We start from the raw sequence: 23550 nt of genomic DNA, 5'->3' as shown, positions 1-23550 counted from the left end.
CCCCCCCCCACTCTCTTGTACTGTTCAAGTGTTTTGAAATTTAATGACTTGTTCCACCAGCTTTTCTCACACTTGTTTTTTGGCACCCATCGTCAACGGCGACAGATCACAGCGGACGTCCAGTATTTTGATTCAGATGTGAACTTCATGGTGTATCAGCCAGCATTCCTGACGTGTTTGTTGCTCCTGTATTTTATCTAAGATATAGGAAATAGTGACTTTAAAATGTCATTAGCTGTCCTTTATTCATGGGACTGCTTTTGGAAGCAGCTGTCATCCACATTGTGCTCCAGAAATGGGCTGGAGGTGGCGTTGGGTTCAGAAAGTTTATGGAAAATGGATGTTATTCAATGTTACGTGTTGTAAAATCTTCCCATTGAAATAGGTATGTTTAAAGGCAGCCTGGGAAATGGACACTGGACAGTCGAAAGCGTGCTGAAGCTGGAGCCCTGGTGAATTGAACTGCGGGATGAGGAGAGGGGATGTGGTAAATCAATTAACTGTCTCCCCCCCCCCACCCCCCCCCAAGTGCCTGTTCGACTGAAGGGAGTAAAATTTATGGTGCAAATGAACATTGTACAATGTATGTGACAAACTATAATTGTCAATTCAAGTGAATGTGTGAACTGAGCGCCTGTATAGTTTTAAGAGTTAAAAACACAGCAGGTACCTTAAAGAAGGGCTCAGGCGCGAAACATGGGTAATGTATCTCCTGCGGACACTGCGAGGCCGGCTGAGATCCTCCAGCATTTCTGAGTTTACTCCAATGACAGACTTTCTCGTGTGTCACGTTTTTTTAGCGATAGCGCCAATTGTTTATAATTGAGATTTCCGCAGGGTCAGGTAGCAGATTAACGTAATTTTACTGTCTGCTTTCTTTCAATCTTCAGATCGTTTTATTGAAAGACTATTTCAGTAGGTGTCCGGTTTTAACTGTGGGACATTGCACAAAAAAGGAGCAATAATAGTTCGGGTGCCGATATTACATTCAATGCTGCAGCAGCGAGGTGGTCTTTCACCTTTGCAGAGGAGTGGCAGAAGGTGCATGTGGGGGAAAAGCAGCAGGTTTCATAACCTTCAAAAATCCCTGGAGAAATATTTTGTGTGCTCCTGCCAGTTCAGTGAGCATCTTTCTCCACACTTCTAGAGGAACCCGTTGTATGTTGCATTTTATTTCCCCGCTGCAATCCCACCTTTTTAGTATCAAAATTGTAGGAGATAAATCATTGAGACCCAATGCCATTACTCTTCATTACCATCACTGAAGTGCAGATAGCTGCCAGTATTAAAGATGGCCGTCGCCCAGTTCACCGCCGCCAGCATCTCCCAGCAGGCAACGTCCGGAAATTGTCACAGGACGATCTGGCTCTCCTCATGTTTCGGGATTGGCGGTGAATGGAAACAGGAAACTGGATGAAATGGTGACTGAAACCTAACCTGGGCTGCCTTAAAGTTTCGCCGTCGCTCGGCATCAAATATCGAAGTAAAACTTGGCTTCGAGTCGGAAATAGAAACGGGGATATGCCTGTATCCCGGGGGGGGGGGGTTCGTGCTCGTATCCCGGGGGTTTATATCTGTATCCCGGGGGGTTCGTGCCCGTATCCCGGGGGGTTCGTGCTCGTATCAGGGGGGTTCGTGCCCGTATCCCGGGGGTTTATGTTTGTATCCGGGGGTTCGAGCTCGTATCCCGGGGGTTTGTCTGTATCCCGGGGGGGTTCGTGCCCGTATCAGGGGGGTTCGTGCCCGTATCCCGGGGGGGTTCGTGCTCGTATCCCGGGGGTTTATGTTTGTATCCCGGGGGGTTCGTGCCCGTATCCCGGGGGGGGTTCGTGCCCGTATCCCGGGGGGGTTCGTGCCCGTATCCCGGGGGGGTTCGTGCCCGTATCCCGGGGGTTTATATCTGTATCCCGGGGGGGTTCGTGCCCGTATCAGGGGGGTTCGTGCCCGTATCCCGGGGGGGTTCGTGCTCGTATCCCGGGGGTTTATGTTTGTATCCGGGGGTTCGAGCTCGTATCCCGGGGGTTTGTCTGTATCCCGGGGGTTTATATCTGTATCCCGGGGGGGTTCGTGCCCGTATCAGGGGGGTTCGTGCCCGTATCCCGGGGGGGTTCGTGCCCGTGTCCCGGGTGTTTATGTTTGTATCCGGGGGTTCGAGCTCGTATCCCGGGGGTTTATATCTGTATCCCGGGGGGGTTCGTGCCCGTATCCCGGGGGGGTTCGTGCCCGTATCCCGGGGGGTTCGTGCCCGTATCCCGGGGGTTTCGTGCCCGTATCCCGGGGGGTTCGTGCCCGTATCCCGGGGGTTTATGTTTGTATCCGGGGGTTCGAGCTCGTATCCCGGGGGTTTATATCTGTATCCCGGGGGGGTTCGTGCCCGTATCCCGGGGGGTTCGTGCCCGTATCCCGGGGGGGTTCGTGCCCGTATCCCGGGGGGTTCGTGCCCGTATCCCGGGGGGGTTCGTGCCCGTATCCCGGGGGGTTCGTGCCCGTATCCCGGGGGTTTATGTTTGTATCCGGGGGTTCGAGCTCGTATCCCGGGGGTTTATATCTGTATCCCGGGGGGGTTCGTGCCCGTATCCCGGGGGGGTTCGTGCCCGTATCCCGGGGGGGTTCGTGCCCGTATCCCGGTGGGTTCGTGCCCGTATCCCGGGGGGTTCGTGCCCGTATCCCGGGGGGTTCGTGCCCGTATCCCGGGGGGGTTCGTGCCCGTATCCCGGGGGGGTTCGTGCCCGTATCCCGGGGGGTTCGTGCCCGTATCCCGGGGGGTTCGTGCCCGTATCCCGGGTGGGGGGGGGGGTTTCCCGTAATCCATGAATTCCTGTATCCTGGGGTCCGCGTATCCTGAGGCTCCTGTTTCCCTCCGCTAACTGAGTTAGTGCAGTACCTTACCCAGACAGATCACCAAGCGGCCGCCTGCACATCAGCCCATCTGCTTGAGGACGTAAGCAGGGGAGATATGCTGCTCGGCCACTGTGCATCCTCCAGCAGGCTGGGGTCTGGTCCGGCTGAAGCCTCCTGTGTGTTTCCCATCACGCTGCTCGTCCCCGGGCCCCATCACTGATGCTCTAGGTGGATGTCTGATTTTTTTTTTTCAGTCCATAAATCAGCAAACTAGAATCATCGTCAGCACCATGGGTGAGGCTGCTCCAACTGGATACGATGCAGCCTCGAGTCCACGTTCTTCCCAATGTTTTAATCAGAGCAAAAAAGTCTTCATTGAAGATGCTTGACTCCCCCAAATTCCTCCATCAAATTATTTTTGTTCCACATGGACAACCTCTGTATTGCCATTGTATTGTGACATTCTGATAAGGACTTATTGTAGTGAATGTTTCCATGTTGCCCTTTGTTTTGCTACATTACAAATCTCCTTTCCACATTTTACACCTTTGAAGATTATAATTATACAAAATTTGGCAATGTAACAACAAATAGAAGCAGGCACAATGAGTAGATGGAGACATAGACTTGGCACAACTTTATTTTGAATATTTTATTTATTATTTCCCAACAATTGTTAATATTATCTACATTATTTACATTTTATATTTGTTAATTCCATACCATCTTCTCATAGAGTTTGTGTTTAATTTTATCCCATTTCTCCTCCTTTCCTCCCCCCCCCCCAAACATTGAACATTTAACACCCAACTTACACATAATAACCAAAATACTCACAACAAAGGTATGAAACTTGTATTTGGAGATTTATGGGTTTGTTCTATCGAGACAGCCAGCACATAGGCTCCCTACCTTTTTCTGTAGTTTTGACTTGACACAGCTTAATGCCAACGAGTTTGAAAAATGATAAACTGTGGGGAGAGCCAAACTATTTTAGAGGAGATACAGTATCTTCACATTGGAAGAAAGCTGATGAGTTAACTTGATAGTTTAAAAATATATGGGATACTTGGTTTTGTATTGTGTATTGTACTGCATGTTGGCAAACTTGCAAAGGGTTCAGAATTTATCGTCATGGATGTGTGTCACGAAATTTGTTGTTTTGCGACTGCACTACATGTGCAAAAATTGCTATAAATTACATTTTTTTTAAAAATTAGTGCAAAAAGAAAGGTAGTATCTGTGGTTCATTGTCCATTCAGAAATTTGATGGGAGAGGGGAAGAAGCTGTTACTGCTGGGTGTCCATCTTCAGGCTCCTGTACCTCCTTCCTGATGGTAGCAGTGAAAAGAGGGCATGGTGGTGGAGTTCCTTGAGGATGGAGGCTGCTTTCTTGAGACACCGCCTCTTTGTAGATGTCCTTAATGGAGTGAAGATTGATGCCCATGAAGGTACTGGCTGTGTTCACAACTCTGTAGTCTTTTTCCTGTCCTGTGCATTGGCACTCCTGTACCAGACAGTGATGCACAGTCTCTCAATGCTCTCCACAGTACACCTGTAGAAACTTGCAAAAGTCTCTGATGAGATACCAAATCTCCTCAAACTCTTCAGGAAATATAACTGCTGGCAAGCCTTCTTCATGATTATATGGACACGAAGGCCCCAGAATAGATCCGAGATGTTGACACCCATGAACTTGAAATTCTTTGCCCTCTCTACTGCTGAATCTTTGATATGGACTGGTTTGTGTTCTCCGGGTTTCCACTTCCTGCAGTCCACAATCAGTTCCTTAGTTTTGCCGCCTTTGAGTCCAAGGTGGTTGTTGTGACACTACTCAGCTGATCCATCTTACGCTTCTTTATTGCCGTCTTTGATCCTGCTGACGACTGTGGTGTCATCGGCAAATTGGTATTGGCATCTGTATTGTGCCTAGCTACACAGTCATGGGTGTAGAGAGAATAGATCAGAGGCCTATTCACACGTCCTTGAGCTGCACCTGCACCTATGAAGAGTAGATTTTTTTTTTAATTGATTCACACTGACTGTGGTCTGATGAGGAAATCAAGGATTCAGTTGCAGAGGGAGGTATAGAGGCCCAGGTTTTGAAGCTTGCTGGTCAGTACTGAGGGGATGATGGCATTGAAAGCTGAGCTGTAATCGATGAAAAGGACCCTGATGTATGTGTTGCTGTTGTCTAGGTGATCCAGGGCTGAGTGGCGAGCCAGTGAAGTTGCATCTGCTATGGAGTGATTGTAATGGTAGGTGAATTGCTGTGGGTCCAGAGTCTTTACTTGGGTTCGTTAATTCTGGCCATGATCAACATCTCAAGACATTTTACCACAGGAGATGTGAGGGCTACTGGGTGGGTGTCATTGAGGCAGTTCACCCTGCTCTTTTTCGGCACCGGGATGATTGATGCCCTTTTGAAGCAGATGGGAACCTCCGACTGCAGCAATGAGAGATTGTAAATGTCCGTGAACACTCCAGCTAGTTGGTTGGCACAAATTGTCAGTACTCTGCCATGTACACCATCAGGGCCTGATGCCTCTTGAAGGATGATCTGATATTGGCCTCAGAGACAGATATCACAAGGTCGCCGCTTCTGCAATGATTCTCACTGGTACCGCTGAATTTTCCTTTTCAAAGCCAGCATAAAAGGTGTTCAGCTCATCAGGTAGTGAGGTATCACAGCCACTTGTTAGGTTTCACTTTGTAGGATGTAATTGACTGCAATCTCTGGTATAGCTGGAGAGTATCTGACTCTGTTTCTAGCTTCCCTCAGAATTGCCATTTTGATGCTAAAATGGCTGCCTGTAGGTCGAACCTGGACCTTCTGTAGAGATCTGGGGTAAAACGTCATTGCCCTTGCTCACAATAGATTGTAAGTCTTTGTAGTATTGTACAGTCAAGTACCCCTCATCCGAAACGCTTGGGACCAGACTTTTTTTGGTTTTGGGGTTTTTTTTTGATTTTGGAACAAAGGAACTAAGCAACACAGTAGGATCACCTGTATCAGTGGTTAAACGGCAACAACTAACAACGGCAGGCTTTTTGAGTGCCGATGTGACAGTACAAGTGGAAAATTCACATGAAATAAGGTTTAGTACTTAGCAAAAAAAGTGACAAAAGATTACCACCTCCCCACTGGCACCGCTGTCGGTCCCCGACTACGATCCCCACTCCTGCCTGGGAGCCCAGTGTTGAGATGGAGTCGCCATTGTCGACTCTGGCTGCAGTCAATGTGGAAGACTTGAACCTAGCTCCGGTTAGCATCTTCCGAGCCAGAAGCAAAGATTTTGGTTTTTTTACTGTTATTGTAATCAAACTGGCGCCAACAGAGGGTCAGAGCCCCACATGGACAAGTTAGGTATTGAATTATTTCCACTTGTGACGTCATGTCAGTGCTAAAAAAGTTTCTTTTCCAGTTTTTGGATCTTTTCGGCTTTCGGAACTTCAGCTAAGGGGTACTCGACCTCTACCAGGAATCAAGGACTTTTCCTTTACAAGGAGATTCCCAAGTGTGAATGACCTCAATTACATGGAGATATTGGGACTGTTTTCTTTGTACGTTCGGAGAAGTTTGGTGAGAATTGTGGGTCGGTTCAGCGAGCTATAGGGAGTGCTGCGGGCGGCTATCGGGAGTGCTGCGGGCGGCTATCGGGAGTGCTGCGGGCGGCTATCGGGAGTGCTGCGGGCGGCTATCGGGAGTGCTGCGGGCGGCTATCGGGAGTGCTGCGGGCGGCTATCGGGAGTGCTGCGGGCGGCTATCGGGAGTGCTGCGGGCGGCTATCGGGAGTGCTGCGGGCGGCTATCGGGAGTGCTGCGGGCGGCTATCGGGAGTGCTGCGGGCGGCTATCGGGAGTGCTGCGGGCGGCTATCGGGAGTGCTGCGGGCGGCTATCGGGAGTGCTGCGGGCGGCTATCGGGAGTGCTGCGGGCGGCTATCGGGAGTGCTGCGGGCGGCTATCGGGAGTGCTGCGGGCGGCTATCGGGAGTGCTGCGGGCGGCTATCGGGAGTGCTGCGGGCGGCTATCGGGAGTGCTGCGGGCGGCTATCGGGAGTGCTGCGGGCGGCTATCGGGAGTGCTGCGGGCGGCTATCGGGAGTGCTGCGGGCGGCTATCGGGAGTGCTGCGGGCGGCTATCGGGAGTGCTGCGGGCGGCTATCGGGAGTGCTGCGGGCGGCTATCGGGAGTGCTGCGGGCGGCTATCGGGAGTGCTGCGGGCGGCTATCGGGAGTGCTGCGGGCGGCTATCGGGAGTGCTGCGGGCGGCTATCGGGAGTGCTGCGGGCGGCTATCGGGAGTGCTGCGGGCGGCTATCGGGAGTGCTGCGGGCGGCTATCGGGAGTGCTGCGGGCGGCTATCGGGAGTGCAGAATTTTAAATGCATGTTGAACAACAAATATTGTTGAGAAGGTTGTCTGATTAATTCCTTTTTGTTGACGCCTCTTCCAGTTTCCATTATTTCTTCTTGTTATGTGACTGCTCTGGAATATTTCTTGTACAGTTTCAGGGATCATGAGATAACAGGAGTTATTTCTTATCTACTGCAAGAGGAATAGTGGTGCAATCTGATTGGATTTTTGCACTGGAAAAATGTCCGCAGCTGACCTCCAATTGGTTGTTCACTTTGCATTTCTCTCCAGAATTGTGGCCATCTCTTTCCAGGTCAGTCTCTAATTCAATCTTCACATAGTTATTAATTATACGGAATAACGGAATAATAAAAAATCAGTGAACATGTTAACACATATGTGGCGTGAACACAAAATTTTCTCAGCTCTACCCTGGATTCTGTCCATTGTTTTCATGCTGTTTACAACATATTGGTTCCCGTTTCTCACCAATGGCTTTTGGCCTTGAAACTCATTAATTTGCCCTCAAACCTGTTGTCACCTACTTTTTTATATTTGAATCCTTTCAGTCAATTGCTCACCCTGCCCAAGTAATGAAACAGCCCTCATCAACAAATGATAACTTGGGTGAGTATGTCCTTAGGTGAGCATCATCCTTCACAGCAGCCTTTAATGTGAGTGTCGAAATCACTTTCCTCCAAAGCCTCCCTTGCCTCTGTGCAAGTTTTTAGTCTGTCCTTTACCATCACTGTCAGTTCATTCACTTATGGAGAATTTACTGCATTGGTTCATTTTCCCACCCACTTATATGCTTGCCTTTCTTTGCTCTCAAATTCAGCAAAGCCAAGTTGGAAAATTATCATATTTGTTCCCTCACCTTCATTTCCAGACTACAATCCCCTGAAATTTCTGTGCTCTTTTTTTGCATATTCCTGTTATTGTTTCACGTGTGCTGGCCTTGCCTTCGGCTGCCCCGATCTTGAGCTGTGGAATACCATCCCAAAATCTCTTGTTCACTTATCCTTATGACACTCATTAAATTGAAAATACTGCTCTCAGCTTCAATAATTCCTCTCTTTTGTGTCTGTTTAATTTTATAAAGAGTCTGAGAACTGCTACACATTTCACAATTAAAAATAGTACATAAATGCACTTTGTTGAGTGCTGTTTCCCATGTGAACATTTTCTGAAGGTTTTGATTTTGGGTATAGTTTGAGACTCCAGGCTTCTGAACCTTGTAACTCGTCAGCACTGGCCCTGCAGAAACCACTTTGTTGGCAAAGTGAAAGGATCCAGGAGTAATTTGTTTTGAGTAGCTCAATTCTACAATCTACAAACCATATAGAACACTATATAATATGCACCAGTTCTGATGGCTTAATCCACCTTTCCATTAATTATTTTTAGAAGTGAGCCTCTTTATGTCCTGAAATCATTTGGTACCTTAATATAATTTTTCTTTTTTTTCTTTTTTATTTTTCACACCATAAATCACATTAGTCATGATACACACTTTTTCCTTTTCACACATATACAGTGACATTTTCTCCCCCCCTCCTCCCTCCTCCCAACCCACCCCCCCCCCCTCCCATCCATTTAAGGTATACAATCTAGGATACATTAAACCAGTCAGACAATGTTGTCACTCAACAAAAATACACCAGAAATTCTACTGAGTCCATTCTTTTCTTTCCTTCTCCTTCCATCAACTTAGGTAATGATTGTCCCCGGTAGGTTTTCGCTATTGTATTTAATGTAAGGCTCCCATATTTGTTCGAATATTTCAATATTATTTCTTAAACTATATGTTATTTTTTCTAATGGAATACATTTATTCATTTCTATATACCATAGTTGTATTTTCAAATTATCTTCCAATTTCCAGGTTGACATAATACATTTTTTTGCTACGGCTAGAGCTATCTTAACAAATCTTTTTTGTGCATCCTCCAAATCAATTCCAAATTCTTTGTTTTTTATGTTACTTAGGAGAAAGATCTCTGGATTCTTTGGTATATTGTTTTCTGTTATTTTATTTAATATCTGATTGAGATCTTTCCAAAATTTTTCTACTTTCTCACATGTCCAGATTGCATGAATTGTTGTTCCCATTTCTTTTTTACATCGAAAACATCTATCAGATACTGTTGGGTCCCATTTATTTAACTTTTGAGGTGTAATGTATAGTCTGTGTATCCAGTTATATTGTATCATACGTAGCCTCGTATTTATTGTATTTCTCATCGTTCCAGAACATAATTTCTCCCATGTTTCCTTTTTTATCTTTATATTTAAATCTTGTTCCCATTTTTGTTTAGTTTTACCATTTGTTTCCTCATTCTCCTTTTCTTGCAGTTTAATATACATATTTGTTATAAATCTTTTGATTATCATTGTATCTGTAATCACATATTCAAGGTTACTTGCCTCTGGCAAACTCAAACTGCTTCCTAATTTATCCTTCAGTAAGATCTCAATTGGTAATATGCCAGCGCTGTATCTTGAGTTATATTGTACTTATCTTTCATTTGTTCAAAGGATAAGAATCTATTTCCTGAAAAACAATTTTCTATTCTTTTAATCCCTTTTTTTTCCCATTCTCTAATGGAAAGGTTATCTATTGTAAAAGGGAGTAACTTGTTTTGCGTCAATATTAGTTTTGGTAATTGATAATTTGTTTTATTTCTTTCTACATGAATCTTCTTCCAAATATTGAGGAGATGATGTAATACTGGAGAACTTCTACGTTGTACCAATTTTTCATCCCATTTATATAATACCTTAATATAATTTTTCCACGGTAATTTTACAGGTGGGGAGGGTTGAAGATAAACATTATAATATGTGCTGCCTCACAGTTATTACTGTAATTGACATGGATTTGTTGGAGAGCCTATTTTTCTCATCTACTGGTTCTTTTCCAGGTCGTGTTTAATTCTCTGGTTCCTGATCACAGAGCAGATGCATTCCGTATGCCCCAACTGCACAGTCCGAGCACTGGTGATGTCTTGCTGGAGATTCTATTTGGTGGTTTCTCTCGCTGGGATGCACAGCACTTCCTGTTTATAGCAGAATTTGGGTACATCTACGAGCAAAACTTTGCTTTCCTACCATTGTTTCCAGCCAGCATACGGGCAATGGCAGACACACTCCTTGGTCCCCTGGAACTGTGGCTTAGTCTTCGCAGTCGGCTGCTGCTCGCCTCAGTGCTTCTGAACACCATAATTTTTGTTCTTTCTGCAGTTGTTCTGAACCAACTAAGTGTTGCTGTGCTTCGTGATCACAGGCTGGCTTCTCTTGCCAGCCTTCTCTTCTGCCTGAACCCTGCCAGTGTCTTTATGTCAGCGGCCTATTCTGAAAGCATATTCCTGTTGCTGACCTTGAGTGGAATGCTGCTTCTTGAGAAGGGACGACCTCTGGCCAGCTGCATTCTGTTTGCTTTGGCGACAGCAGCTCGATCCAATGGGATTGTAAATGCAGGGTTTCTATTTTACTCCCAGCTAAAGCAATGCATTTTGTACTTGAGGCCAGAGTTGAAAATTACAGGAAAAGACTGGCACAAACTCTGGTTGTGCCTCATCCTCCGATCTGTACTGCTGGTAACTGCAGGATCAGTGGTGATCATTTTGCCCTTTGTACTCTTTCAGTATTACGGATACCTGACGTTTTGTAGATCAGCTGTTTTGACCATTCCTCAGCATCTACTACTGTTGGCCAAGGAAAAGGGCTTTCGTGTCCCCAACAAGGACAGTGTTGTACCCAGCTGGTGTCATCACCATTACCCCTTTATATATTCCTACATTCAGGATACCTATTGGAATGTAGGTTTCATGAGATATTACCAACTCCAACAGCTGCCCAATTTCCTGCTGGCATTCCCGATGATAGTATTAGGCATGTGGGCGGCCTGGAAGTACTTACTTGCGGAACCCTGGTATTGCATGCACCTGGGCCTGGTCAACAAAAAGCTGAAGGGAGAGAGAGAAGGGAATGAGAAAGCACAGTCTGGCTTCCACAGTCATGGTGTGTTTGTCTATGTTGTTCATGCAACAGCACTGCTGGTATTTGGTATCTGCTTCATGCACATTCAGGTGAGAACTGTGTGAAAGCACAATTAACACAAGGGTCATTGAAAATTCTTACTACCTCATCCATTAACCCTTTGGATTTCATGTCTCTGTTTTCAGGGACTACCACCATTACCCCTGTCCTGGTTTCGTTCCACTGTTCAAAATGTACCAGGGGTGTAAGTAAATTGGGTGGTATGGACTCATGGGGCAAAATGGCCTGTTAACATACTGTATGTCTAAATTTAAATTTTTTTTAAAATTAAAAATTAAAATTTATATATTATGAAAGGTTAAAAATGGCTGGAGTCCAAAGGGTTAATATTCCCCAGTCTGATCTAATTATCTTGTCCGTTTCCAAATAATTTGATGTCTTAGAAGTTGAATCCTACTCTCCTCGTTTCCATACTCTTTAATATCTCAACTAATACAATGACGAACCTGCTTACTCCTAAACTCAATTATATTATCCAATCTATTCATGTGTCCTGGTCTTGCTCCTTGTTGCCCCTCAAATATCGCTCTTGTTTATTCCTCACATCTATTAATAACCTGAAATAAAACACGAGTCTGCAGACACCATGGTTAAAGCAAAAACACAATGCTGGAGAAATTCAGCTGATCAAGCAGGGTATATTACAAAGATAAAGATGCATAATGTTTTAGTCTTGAGCCCTTCATCAAGGAATAAACAAAATGTAGGTAGGTTCCCCTGTACACTGTTTGACCTGCTGTGTTTTCCATAAATAACCTACCTGGTCTAATCCTAATTGGTTGATCAATCCTTGTACATGTCAATACCCAAAATAATATTTTACTTCCATTCTCATTCCTCGGTCCCAGAACTTCACTTTTTTCAAGTAATGAAACCTTTTCGAAAGAACTCACAAACTGCTTCCATATTGTCCTGAAACAGAAAATTATGTATTCTAATTTTGTATTAAAGAAGCAGATTACTTGTTATAAAATGATTAATTTAGATTACAAAATATACCTTTTTGTAGCTTTATTTGAAAGAAGAAAAATTGTGACTGAAGGTCACATCTTCTACTGTGGAGCTGACAACAGCTCAAGTGAGGGCAGATTTAACAGATTCTCCACACATGTTGCCTGAGTTGCTGACTGTTTCTGTCATTTTCTGTTACAGCATTTGTATTTGTTTAAATGCATTTGGTTTGTTTACTGGAAATTGTGATATAACTAATAATTCTCTCATTTTCTATGCAGGTTATAACCAGGTTCCTGGCTTCTGCCTCTCCTGTTCTGTACTGGTTCTCTGCTTACCTGCTCCAGGAAACGGGGCCCAGACATTTGATGCAGGACTCTGGTACCTCAGCATACCTTTGGATCATTCCCAGAAACACTCTCACTGCTCTCCTGCAAGATTGGAGAAGGTGCAGCTTGACTGCACGCTGTGTGCTGGGATATTTCTTATTGTACTGGTTGCTCGGACTTGCTCTGCATTGTAATTTTTTCCCGTGGACCTGATCTGCTTCCCACCCACTCTGCGATGGCATTCTGTGATGCCATGACTATCTCCCTTTGATAAATGGCAGCCTCTTTGAATTCCTTGCCAGCATTCTAGGGTTGACCAGAAGCTTAAGTAGATTAGCTGCATAAGTGCCCACTGGCTCTAATGGTCAGAGATTGAATACCTTGTGATGAGTGGGTCACTTCCTGATTCATCACTTGGAGCTGCAAGGCACATCAAAGGGATGAAGAAATCCTTTCCTTATTTGGGTGAATGCAACTTCAACAACACTCAAAGTCAATATAAGCTAGAACAAAGTAATCCCCATAAATCAGCTTACCAGCTACCAATTTAACTACTCTCCACTTCCAGCACAGGTGAAAAATGGTCATAAATATGTACAGCTGAAAAATGCATGTTTTGAAATCATTTAGGGAATCTAAACATTCCTTATAAAATGGATATCTTGAACATTCATCAAGGTCCATTTTCCAGAGCTATCAATGCACTCCTTGATTCCTTTAATATCCAGAAATCTGTTCTCTGCTTTGAATGTTCAGTGACAGAATGCCCACAGCCCCCTAGACCAGATAATTTGAATGGTTTGCTTCCCTCTGACCTCTTCATTTTTTGTCATAAAACTATCTTTCATTCTCAAACTGTACGCCTTAGTCCGAGACTTCTTTCTGTCAGAGGAGATATCCTCTCTGTATCTCGCTCGGGCACCAGTCTTTACTCCATCGAGGAGACCTACAAGAGGTGGTGTCTTAAGAAAGCAGTCTTATCCTCAAGGACCCCCACCACACAGGCCACGTCATCTCTGCTACCATTGGGGAAAAGGTACAGGAGCCTGAAGATGAGCACTCATCAGCCCAAGGATGGCTTCTTCCCCTCTGCCATCAGATTTCTGAATGAGCAATGAGCCTTGGAGACTACCTTATTTTGTATTTTTCTTTTTTTTAAACCACTGTTTTTATTTATTTTGTAATGTGTATATTAAATGTTTGTGCTGTGATGCTGCAGCAAAACAAATTTTGTAACGTTCATGACAATACTTATTCTGACTTGGTAAGCCTTTCAACAATTATGTAAGTTTCAAGGATATCTCTCATTCTTCTAAATGCTAAAGAAAACAGGCCCAGTTGATTTGTTCATTTGGGAAAGCAGTTGTCCCTGGAGTTGGTCTATCGAGTCATTGCTGCTCTCCCTGTGTGGGGAAGACATTTTTGTTGGTATATACAATTACTGTAAGACTTCCTTACTCCCAGAGTCAAACTCATTATAAAGTTCACTTTCTATTGTTCCTTTGGCTTGGCTTCGCGGACGAAGATTTATGGAGGGGGTAAATGTCCACGTCAGCTGCAGGCTCGTTTGTGGCTGACAAGTCCGATGCGGGATAGGCAGACACGGTTGCAGGGGAAAATTGGTTGGTTGGGGTTGGGTGTTGGGTTTTTCCTCCTTTGTCTTTTGTCAGTGAGGTGGGCTCTGCGGTCTTCTTCAAAGGAGGTTGCTGCCCGCCGAACTGTGAGGCGCCAAGATGCACGGTTTGAGCCGATATCAGCCCACTGGCGGTGGTCAATGTGGCAGGCACCAAGAGATTTCTTTAGGCAGTCCTTGTACCTTTTCTTTGGTGCACCTCTGTCACGGTGGCCAGTGGAGAGCTCGCCATATAACACGATCTTGGGAAGGCGATGGTCCTCCATTCTGGAGACGTGACCCACCCAGCGCAGCTGGATCTTCAGCAGCGTGGACTCGATGCTGTCGGCCTCTGCCATCTCGAGTACTTCGATGTTAGGGATGAAGGCGCTCCAATGAATGTTGAGGATGGAGTGGAGACAATGCTGGTGGAAGCGTTCTAGGAGCCGTAGGTGATGCCGGTAGAGGACCCATGATTCGGAGCCGAACAGGAGTGTGGGTATGACAACGGCTCTGTATACGCTTATCTTTGTGAGGTTTTTCAGTTGGTTGTTTTTCCAGACTCTTGTGTAGTCTTCCAAAGGCGCTATTTGCCTTGGCGAGTCTGTTGTCTATCTCGTTGTCGATCCTTGCATCTGATGAAATGGTGCAACCCCCAGAAAGAGGTTCAATGTTGGAAACCTGCAGTCAGACGAAGTGAGAGGAAACTTCCAGGCAAACCTCAAAGCAAAGCTCGACGATGCAATCCGCCTCACGGACTCGTCCCCTGAAACCCTCTGGGATCAGCTGAAGACTACCATACTGCAATCCACTGAAGAGGTACTGGGCTTCTCCAGGAAAAACAAGGACTGGTTTGACGATAACAGCCAGGAAATCCAGGAGCTGGTGTCAAAGAAGCGAGCTGCCCACCAGGCTCACCTTACAAAGCCGTCCTGTCCAGAGAAGAAACAAGCCTTCCGTCGCACATGCAGCCATCTTCAGCGCAAACTCCAGGAGATCCAAAATGAGTGGTGGACTAGCCTCGCCAAGCGAACCCAGCTCAGCGCGGATATTGGCGACTTCAGGGGTTTCTACGAGGCTCTAAAGGCTGTGTACGGCCCCTCACCCCAAGTCCAAAGCCCGCTGCGCAGCTCAGATGGCAAAGTCCTCCTCAGCGACAAGATCTCCATCATCAACCGATGGTCAGAACACTTCCAATCTCTTTTCAGTGCCAACCGCTCAGTCCAAGATTCTGCCCTGCTCCAGCTCCCTCAACAGACCCTAAGGCTAGAGCTGGATGAGGTCCTCACCGAGGATGAGACATATAAGGCAATTGAACAACTGAAAAGTGGCAAAGCAGCAGGTATGGATGGAATCCCCCCCAGAGGTCTGGAAGGCTGGCGGCAAAACTCTGCATGTCAAACTGCATGAGTTTTTCAAGCTTTGTTGGGACCAAGGAAAACTGCCTCAGGACCTTCGTGATGCCATCATCATCACCCTGTACAAAAACAAAGGCGAGATATCAGACTGCTCAAACTACAGGGGAATCACGCTGCTCTCCATTGCAGGCAAAATCTTCGCTAGGATTCTCCTAAATAGAATAATACCTAGTGTCGCCGAGAATATTCTCCCAGAATCATAGTGCGGCTTTTGCGCAAACAGAGGAACTACTGACATGGTCTTTGCCCTCAGACAGCTCCAAGAAAAGTGCAGAGAACAAAACAAAGGACTCTACATCACCTTTGTTGACCTATACCTACATGTTGGCCTTCAGTGATTTATGTACAAGCACACAGTTATCTAAGTAAAATAATTCCAAAAATTTTGGCAACTGATAGGATGAACATCTATAGGGGTACTTGTAAAACCAGAAATACTTAAGATTCTTGAATCAAGAGCTGTGAAGAAATTTTGAAGGATTGATCGAGTTGAAGATAGTGTGCCAATATCTTGGAAGCAGTATGGAGAAGGTTTATTAGACTGATACCTGGAAAGGGTGGGGAATCTTTTGAGGGAAGGTTTAACAGGCTAATTGAGAGGAGAATTAATCCTGAATGACCTAGTCACTGGATGCAGAAAATATAGAACTTTCTTCCTTTCAGGGTTTTGAATATATTTAAGACAGTGGTCGATATATCCTTGATTAGCATGGCTCGGCCAGAACATAATTACTGAGGTAAACCATGATCTTATTGAAAAGAGGAGCTGAGTTGAGGGGCCCCACATCTTCTTAAAGCATCCCCCATCACCCTAGTCATGATCTCTTCCCACTGCTACCTTAAGGCAGAAGGTACTGATGCCTGAAATCCAGTATCTCTAGGTTAAAGAATACTCTTCACCACCACCCCCACCTCGACTGTGGACGCTGCAATGGTCCCAATAACTCAGGCTCTTGAACCTTTTGGAACTGCCCTAATTATAAACTACTTCAAGACCACAAAAGTTTGTCTGCCTTATTGAATATCACTTTTTTGACAATGACTGAAACTATTGATAATGATTTTCTTGTATACATTGTACAATGTACATGTGCACTGATATTCTTGCTGCAGCTGAACAGGGATCATAAAAAAACTACAATAGCGTACATGCAAAATTAGATAGGTAATAAAGGTAAAATACAAAAGTCTGCAGACGTCCTAGTTGAAGTAAAAACGCAATGCTGGAGAAACTTAGCAGGTCAAACTGTACTTAATATAGCAAAGATAAAGATGCATCACCAATGTTTGGGGCTTGAGCCTTTCATTAAGGTATGAGTAAAATGTATGCAAGGTGCCTATTCCCCTCCCATCCATGTACCTGTCCAAACTCTTCTCAAATGTTAAAATTGAGTCTTCATTCACCACTTCAGTTGGCAGCTAGATCGACACCCCCACCACTCCTGTGTGAAGAGGTTTACCCAAATGTTCCCTCTAAACCTTGCCCCTTTCACCCTTAACGCATGTCCTCTGGTTTGTATCTCACCTACCCATTGTGGGAAAAGTCTATCGAGGATTACTCTGTCTAGACATCTCATCATTTTAAATACCTAAATCAAATCTCCCCTCATTCTTCTACACACCAGGGAATGAAGTTCTAACCTGTTCAACCTATTCCTGTAACTCAGTTCCTAAAGTCCAGGCAACATCCTAGTAAATCTCTGCACTCATTCAATTTTATTGATACCTTTCCTGCAGTTGGGTGACCAAAACTGGACACAATGTCGACTGCAGTTAAGACAGCGTTTAATGTGGGACATCTGTCGGGCTTGGACATGAATTCCCTTGGGAGAGAGGTGTTGGTATTTAAGCACCAGATATTCCAGATGAGGGGAGTAGCTCTGGAACAGGATTGCACAAAGTGTATGCCTCTTCCTTTATCTGGGAACTTCTAATATTTGTTGTCTCTTATGGTAATTTAAATTCTAGTATTATTGTTGGTGCATCTATGTAACTGCTGCAGCCAGTAAGAATTTTGGTGTATCTGTACATTGTACTTGCGTATATGAAAATAACTCTTGTACCTCTGTATACACTGGAAAATCTCTTGATATGGTGCAAGAATAATATAGAATCATATCTCAATGTAGACAAGATGAAAATGATTGTGGACTTTAGGAGGATCAGGAGGAAACAACCCTCCACTCTACATAATTTTGCACTGAGGCCTGGAGAACGCTGTTTAGTCAGATTGTGCTTGTGCAATCAAGTGACAATAAACTTGACTTGACACTGCACTTTGAATGTAATTACCATCAACTGAGGGTAATTAATCAACCCTCCCTCCGAGCCACAAGTCACTAGGTGGCTGAATACTGTGGGGAAAGGCCCATTCTCTCTCTGCATGCAGGTGGCAGAAGTCTACCTCTTTCCGTGCTTTTCCTTCTGCAGAGGCTGGGGATTTTCTCCTCGTGTACCACCTTGTGCAGGGGTGGCCAAACCATGGCTCGTGAGCCACATGCAGCTCTTTGACAGGTAATGTGCAGCTCGCAGGAATATGTAGGCACTCCTGAAGCTGCCCTGGACACTCTGAATCCCTGCAGCCAGACGAAGCCCCCTGGGCTCGCCCTGCCGCAGGAGGTAGCTTTGCAATGGGTTACTTCCTGCATCGTGTGCTCGGCTATGGATGCTGCAATGGTCAAATTTCAGATTTGTTATCAGGGTAATACATGTCGTCAAATACAACCCTGAGATTTTTTTTCCTGCAGGCACAGCAAAATTACCACTAGTTGGTAGTACAAAAAATAAACTGTACACAGTGTAAATATGTAAACAAGCAAAAAACTGAAAATAGATAATGAATGTAAAAAATTGCAATACAGAGAGAACAAAAAGAAAATCAATGAAGTGCACAAGTAAGAGTCCTTAAATGAGTCAATTTGTTGTTGAAGAGTCTGTTGGTGGAGGGGTAGCGGGTATTCCTGAATCTGGTGATGCAAGTTTTATACCTGTTTCTTGATGACAGCAGTGAGAACAGAGCATGTGCTGGGTGGTGTGGGTCTTTAATGATTGCTGCTGCTCTCTTATGGCATTCTGCATGTAATGTCCTGGGCTGTATCCGCTACTTTTTGGAGGGCTTCACACTCAGGGGTATTGGTGTCCCCATACCAGATTCAATGGGTCAGCACACTTTCCATCACACCTCTAGAAATATGCCAGGGTTTCTGATGTCATACCAAACTTCCGGAAACTTCTGAGGAAGTAGAGGTGCTAACGTGTTTTCTTCACGATGCTGTTGGTGTGTTGGGTCCTCTGAGATAATGACTCCCAAGAACTTAAATTTGCTCACCCTCTTCGCCCTGTCCCCCCTTAACTCAACAATCAACTCTTTAATTTTGGTGACATTGAGTGCAGGGGTTGTTGGTGCATCTTTCAGCCACGTTTTCAATCTCCCTCCTGTAGGCTGACTCATTCCCTTCCTTTATACAACCCACTACCAGGGTATTGTCGGCAAATTTGTAGGTGGTGTTATTGTCTTACCGAGCTACACAGGTATCTGCAGAGGCCAATGACAGCAGCCTTGCTGAAGAGTACACATCAGGGGCAGGAGTCATCCATGCAGCCTGTTCCCACATTCAGTGATAAAAGCTGATCTGAGCTTAGATCCAGTTTTGGCTTTCCCCATAACTCTTAATTCCCCTGTGTTGCAAAAATCAATCTTACTGCATCTTAAAACACATTTAATGAGGCAGCCTCTACTGCTTCCTTGGGCAGATTTCCACAGAATATCAGTCAGGATTTTGAAAGTATTTGGTATGTGCTGGGTATGTGCACTTTTTGATTATTGAAAACACAAATTGGCAGTTTAAAAACGACATGCATGAGTATACGTACAAGTATTTCTTAATATTTATATAAAATGCATGTGACAAAATGTGCATGCAATAGTTTTTTCATGTCTTGTGGCTCTCAAACGTCTGAAGTTTATCGAACATGATACAAGGTGCAGCTGATGACACGTGTCGGTGCCGCCAGGGGGCGGGACCACTGGAGGCCGACCTGCTTTCAGCGGTCTGCCGCCAGGTGGCGACAGAGAAGGGCGGCTGTCGAGCCGCCAAGGAGAGGTTTGGTTGGCGGCCAATTTGTTCCTTTCTCCCTGGGGAGCAGCGTGGCGAGACACCATCTGATACGGGGGACAGTTGGAGTCTGGTTATTTGTTCCCTTCTGCCACCCGCGACTTTTAGCGTCTCGCTTCATCTTCTGGAGGTGGTGGTGCAGAACCCATGCTCACAGACGGGAGGCCGTCTCTCAATCTGTCCAGCAGGTGGCAGTCTTGGGGGAGGTCGGTTGTTTCCCTCTCACTGGAGGCGTCAGATGGCGCTATTTCAGGAGGTCGACGCACGGGTCGCCAGCACCGTGAAGGATCCAGACCACCGGAGGGTGCTGCTGTTGAAGGCCCATGGGATGCCTCCAAGCCTTTGGATGGCGCTATTAGTGGAGGTCATGACCGACGGCTCCTCCTGCCAGAGTGCATGGGAGTGAGTGCAGGGGAAGTGTGTGGGGCTGCGGGGGGGGAGGGGAAGTGAAGCCCGGGAGTTGACCGAATGAAGGAGTGTGAGTACCGACAGATCGCTCTCGGGCCCGGCCACGGCGCCGCCCCATCCCAGTGCCATCTCCCGGCCTCAGGCGGCCAGCGGCGCCGGCGCAAGTGGGAGACGTTCGCGGGGAGAAACCGGTTCTTCTGCGACGGCCGCCTGGTGAGCGGGCGGCAGAGCGGCGCCTTCTACCTCACCCTGGGCCTCGTCCTCGGCACCAGTGGCCTCTTCTTCGGCTTCGAGTAAGTCCCGTGGCTCCGGCCTGCGGATGATCAGCCGTAGCCTGGCTGAGGCGGGGGAGTTCATGTGGGGCGAGCCGTCTTGGCCACGGGTCGGGTCTATTGTCCTCCGATTGCACAAGCACAAGAACCAGCCGGTCTCGCAGCGCCCACGGAGACAATAGACAATAGGAGCTGGAGTAGGCCATTTGGCCCGTCGGGCCAGCACCGCCATTTTAGATCATGGCTGATCATTACCATCAGGTCCTCAAACCCCAGTTTATTGTCGTCTATCGGTGCAGACACACCCCCTCACATGTAGAGAATACATATGCAGGACGTGTTTCATCCACACAAATAAATAAACCTTTCATCAGCACCAGAGACTCGGAGGGCTGAGTGTGAGCGGATCCTTTGGTCGTTCTGCATTGTCACTGCCTGCCGGGAGAAGCTGTTCCTCATCTTGCTGGTGCTGGCTCTCGCCCTCCTGACGGGAGCAGCCTGGAAGGTGCTGTGTGCCTGGTGGCCCCTCACCGATTTTGCGCTCCCTCCTCCGACAGCGATCCCGGTAGATCACGTCGATGGAGGAAAGGGAGACTCTCTGCCAATCCTGTGGATTGTCCTCCTGATCCATTTCTCTGTAGCAACCATTACCACGCTGTGATGCAGCCGGCTTGGATGTTCTCTGTAGGACTCCTACAGAAGGCTGGTGTAATGGTGGCTGTCTTCTCAGGAAGTTCAGTCGGTGTCAAGTGAGGAGATGTTGAGTGGCCACGATAGGTTAAGTGAACTCCAAGGAACGTGGTGCTCTTCACTATCTCTACTACAGAGTTGTTGATGTGTCATGGAAGCTGGTCCTCCTGAACTGACCATTTCTCTCCTTGAATGTTGCTCACTCGGTGAGTTCAGAATTTGTTGTCATGAACATGTCACGAATTTCATTGTTTTGTAGCAGTGCAAAGATTTAATTACCTAACAAAATAAATAAAAATAGTGTAAGAAAAAGACAAAGTAAGGCAGGAATTTGATGGCGGAAGGGAAAAAGCTGTCTTGTGCTGGTGAGTGCTTGTCTTCAGGCTCCTGTACCTTTTTCCTGATGGTGGTAGTGTGAAGAGGGCATAGCTTGGGTGCTGGGGATTGTTGAGGATAGGGGCTCCTTTTTTAAGACACTGCCTCTTGTAGATGTCCTCGATGGAGTGAAGACACTGTGATGTCACTGGCCAAGATTCATGTACCTGCTGTTTTTTTTATTCTGTTTAATGAGATAGGTGAAATGTCCATGTGGAGGCAGCCATCCACTGATTTAGGTGTGTTCTGGAACTGTATTCTACACTTGGCATGTTGTGCTGGGCCATGAATAACAGCAGGCTAGGGTTGGAGTATACTTTGTGTGTGTGTGTGTGGATGGGGTGAGTTGTGGCCCTTGCAATGAATGATCACAATCTGAGAATTTCCAGCATTTCCTTTTTGTTGTTGAAGGATGTTGGGTATTTGAAACTGTGAGAGGTTTTGAGTGATGACACCCCACCCCACCCTCTCTGTTCCTGGGAGGGGGGGGTTATAGTCTGAAATCCTAAATTTTTAAAAAAAATATTGTCAGTAGGGGAGAAGTATGGAAGAATCCAAAACATGACTGCTTCACAGGGAAAGGGCCACATTAAATTTGAGCAAAGTCCTAAGGGGGTCATAGCCAACAAAATGTTAAAAATGGCTGGTCTAGAGGAAGCAAAGGATATAACCAATATTATGGACCTATATCATACCAGGCCCTTTATTTCCTATAGATGCTGCATAACCTGCTGAGTTTCTCCAGCACTTTTGTGTATTACAGCTGTACAAGCTGTTGCTGAGACCACACTTTGACAATTGACCACAGATCTATTACGCTGGAAAGGGGGCAAAGTAGATTCATGAAAATGGATTGAAAGGCTGGAGTTTATAAGGAAAGGTTGGATAGGCTGGGACCTATTTCCCTGGACTGTGGCAGGTTGAGGGGTGACCTTATGAAAGTATATAAAATTATGTGGCCAAAATGGTCGGTATTTTTCCCAGGGGTGTCTAAATCTTAAGGGCATAAATTTAAGGAAAGATTTAAGAGGAGCGACTTTTCACCCAGAAAATGGTGAGTGTTTGGAATGCATTCTGGGAAGATGTTATAGAGGTCGGTACAATTGCAATGTTTAAAAGGCTTAGAACAGTGGTTTTCAAACTCCCCCTCTAAACACACATTCCACCTTAAGCAATCCCTATGCTATAGGTGTTCTGTGATTAGTAAGGAATTGTTTAAGGTGGTATGTGTGTGGGAAGGGAAGGCTGAGAATCACTGTTCTAGATCCAATTGTTACTGAACTGTTTCGCTTGAGAAAAATTGTCATTGGCTCATTTCCTATGGAGTTATAAAACTGTGCACATAACGAGTCAATTAGGTATGATTAAAACAGTGGTCTTCAAACCTTTTTCTTTCCACTCACCTTAAGCAATCTCTTACCAATCATAGAGCCCCTATGGCATAGGGATTGCTTAAGGTGGAATGTGAGTTTGGGGGGATGTTTGAAAACCACTGGTCTAGAGGGATATGGGCCAAATGGTAGCAAATGTCTCTAGGTCAGATAAACAACTTGGTCAGCATGGATTTATTTTCATGTTATATACCATGACTGAGATATTTAAAAAATTGAATGAGATGCAGAGGGATCTGGGTGTCCCAATGCAAGATTTGAAAAATGCAGGTACAGGAAGTAATTGGGAAAGCTACCAATGTTTTTGTTTATCGTTCACCTTTGGGAGAGCTAGAACAAGGGGTTGGGATGGAGGATGTTCATGATTGTATTGAATTGCAGGACAAGCTTGAAAACCCTACAGTCTAGACTTGCTTCCATTTTCTGTCTTTCTATAAATTCCAGTGAGTAAACATTCTAGAATCTTTCTACAGATTCCAAATGAATAAACACCATTTGCTTTTTAAAAGAGAGGATGTTGAGTATCTGGGGCTAAGAGCAACAATGACCATTTTTGTTAACAAGCTTTCTTTTTTTCTTTGGACAAATATCTGACCTTCTGAATATTTTTGCCATTTTTCTGTTTTATTTCAGACTTCCAGTGTCTGCTCCATTTTATTTCTATGATGGGTGATGTCGCTCACCTATGTCTTGACCTTCCAGAGGATTACCAGCTTTCTGCAGTAATGTAACTG

The 23550-nt window shown here is 45.6% G+C and overlaps 2 protein-coding genes across 21 annotated transcripts in view; both read left to right on the top strand.

Moving 5' to 3' along the window:
- Nucleotides 1–1342: 1342 nt before the first annotated feature.
- pigv (phosphatidylinositol glycan anchor biosynthesis, class V) lies at nucleotides 1343–13763 on the top strand. Of its 10 annotated transcripts, none has more exons than XM_069895482.1 (6): nucleotides 1350–1483; nucleotides 5040–5099; nucleotides 6267–6424; nucleotides 7346–7506; nucleotides 10118–11284; nucleotides 12488–13763. In XM_069895482.1, exons 4-6 carry the CDS (start codon nucleotides 7435–7437, stop codon nucleotides 12746–12748), a joined length of 1500 nt encoding a protein of 499 aa, XP_069751583.1. In that variant the 5' UTR covers nucleotides 1350–1483; nucleotides 5040–5099; nucleotides 6267–6424; nucleotides 7346–7434; the 3' UTR covers nucleotides 12749–13763. The 10 variants fall into 10 exon arrangements, with proteins under 10 accessions (XP_069751579.1, XP_069751583.1, XP_069751581.1 ...); XM_069895481.1 differs by having other exon boundaries at nucleotides 1364–1421; XM_069895478.1 differs by lacking the exon at nucleotides 5040–5099 and having other exon boundaries at nucleotides 1343–1421.
- A 6335-nt stretch (nucleotides 13764–20098) lies between these two features.
- zdhhc18a (zinc finger DHHC-type palmitoyltransferase 18a) overlaps nucleotides 20099–23550 on the top strand; it is a 30420-nt gene continuing 26968 nt past the window's right edge. For 6 of the 11 annotated variants that reach the window (XR_011343493.1, XM_069895465.1, XM_069895464.1 and 3 more), the window contains exon 1: nucleotides 20099–20381. Coding sequence is in view for 10 of the 11 variants with exons in the window: in XM_069895465.1 (XP_069751566.1) it covers nucleotides 20149–20381 (233 nt within the window). In the remaining variant the exon portion in view is untranslated. Of the gene's footprint in view, nucleotides 20382–20412; nucleotides 21257–23449; nucleotides 23544–23550 lie in introns of those variants that run through there. The other 5 variants (XM_069895468.1, XM_069895467.1, XM_069895466.1 and 2 more) reach the window with 5 other exon arrangements.

Source organism: Narcine bancroftii, chromosome 8, assembly GCF_036971445.1.
Source record: "Narcine bancroftii isolate sNarBan1 chromosome 8, sNarBan1.hap1, whole genome shotgun sequence".
NCBI classification, from domain to species: Eukaryota; Metazoa; Chordata; class Chondrichthyes; order Torpediniformes; family Narcinidae; genus Narcine; species Narcine bancroftii.
Note: the sequence above shows the minus strand (reverse complement) of the source record. Positions and strands in the feature narration are given on the sequence as shown.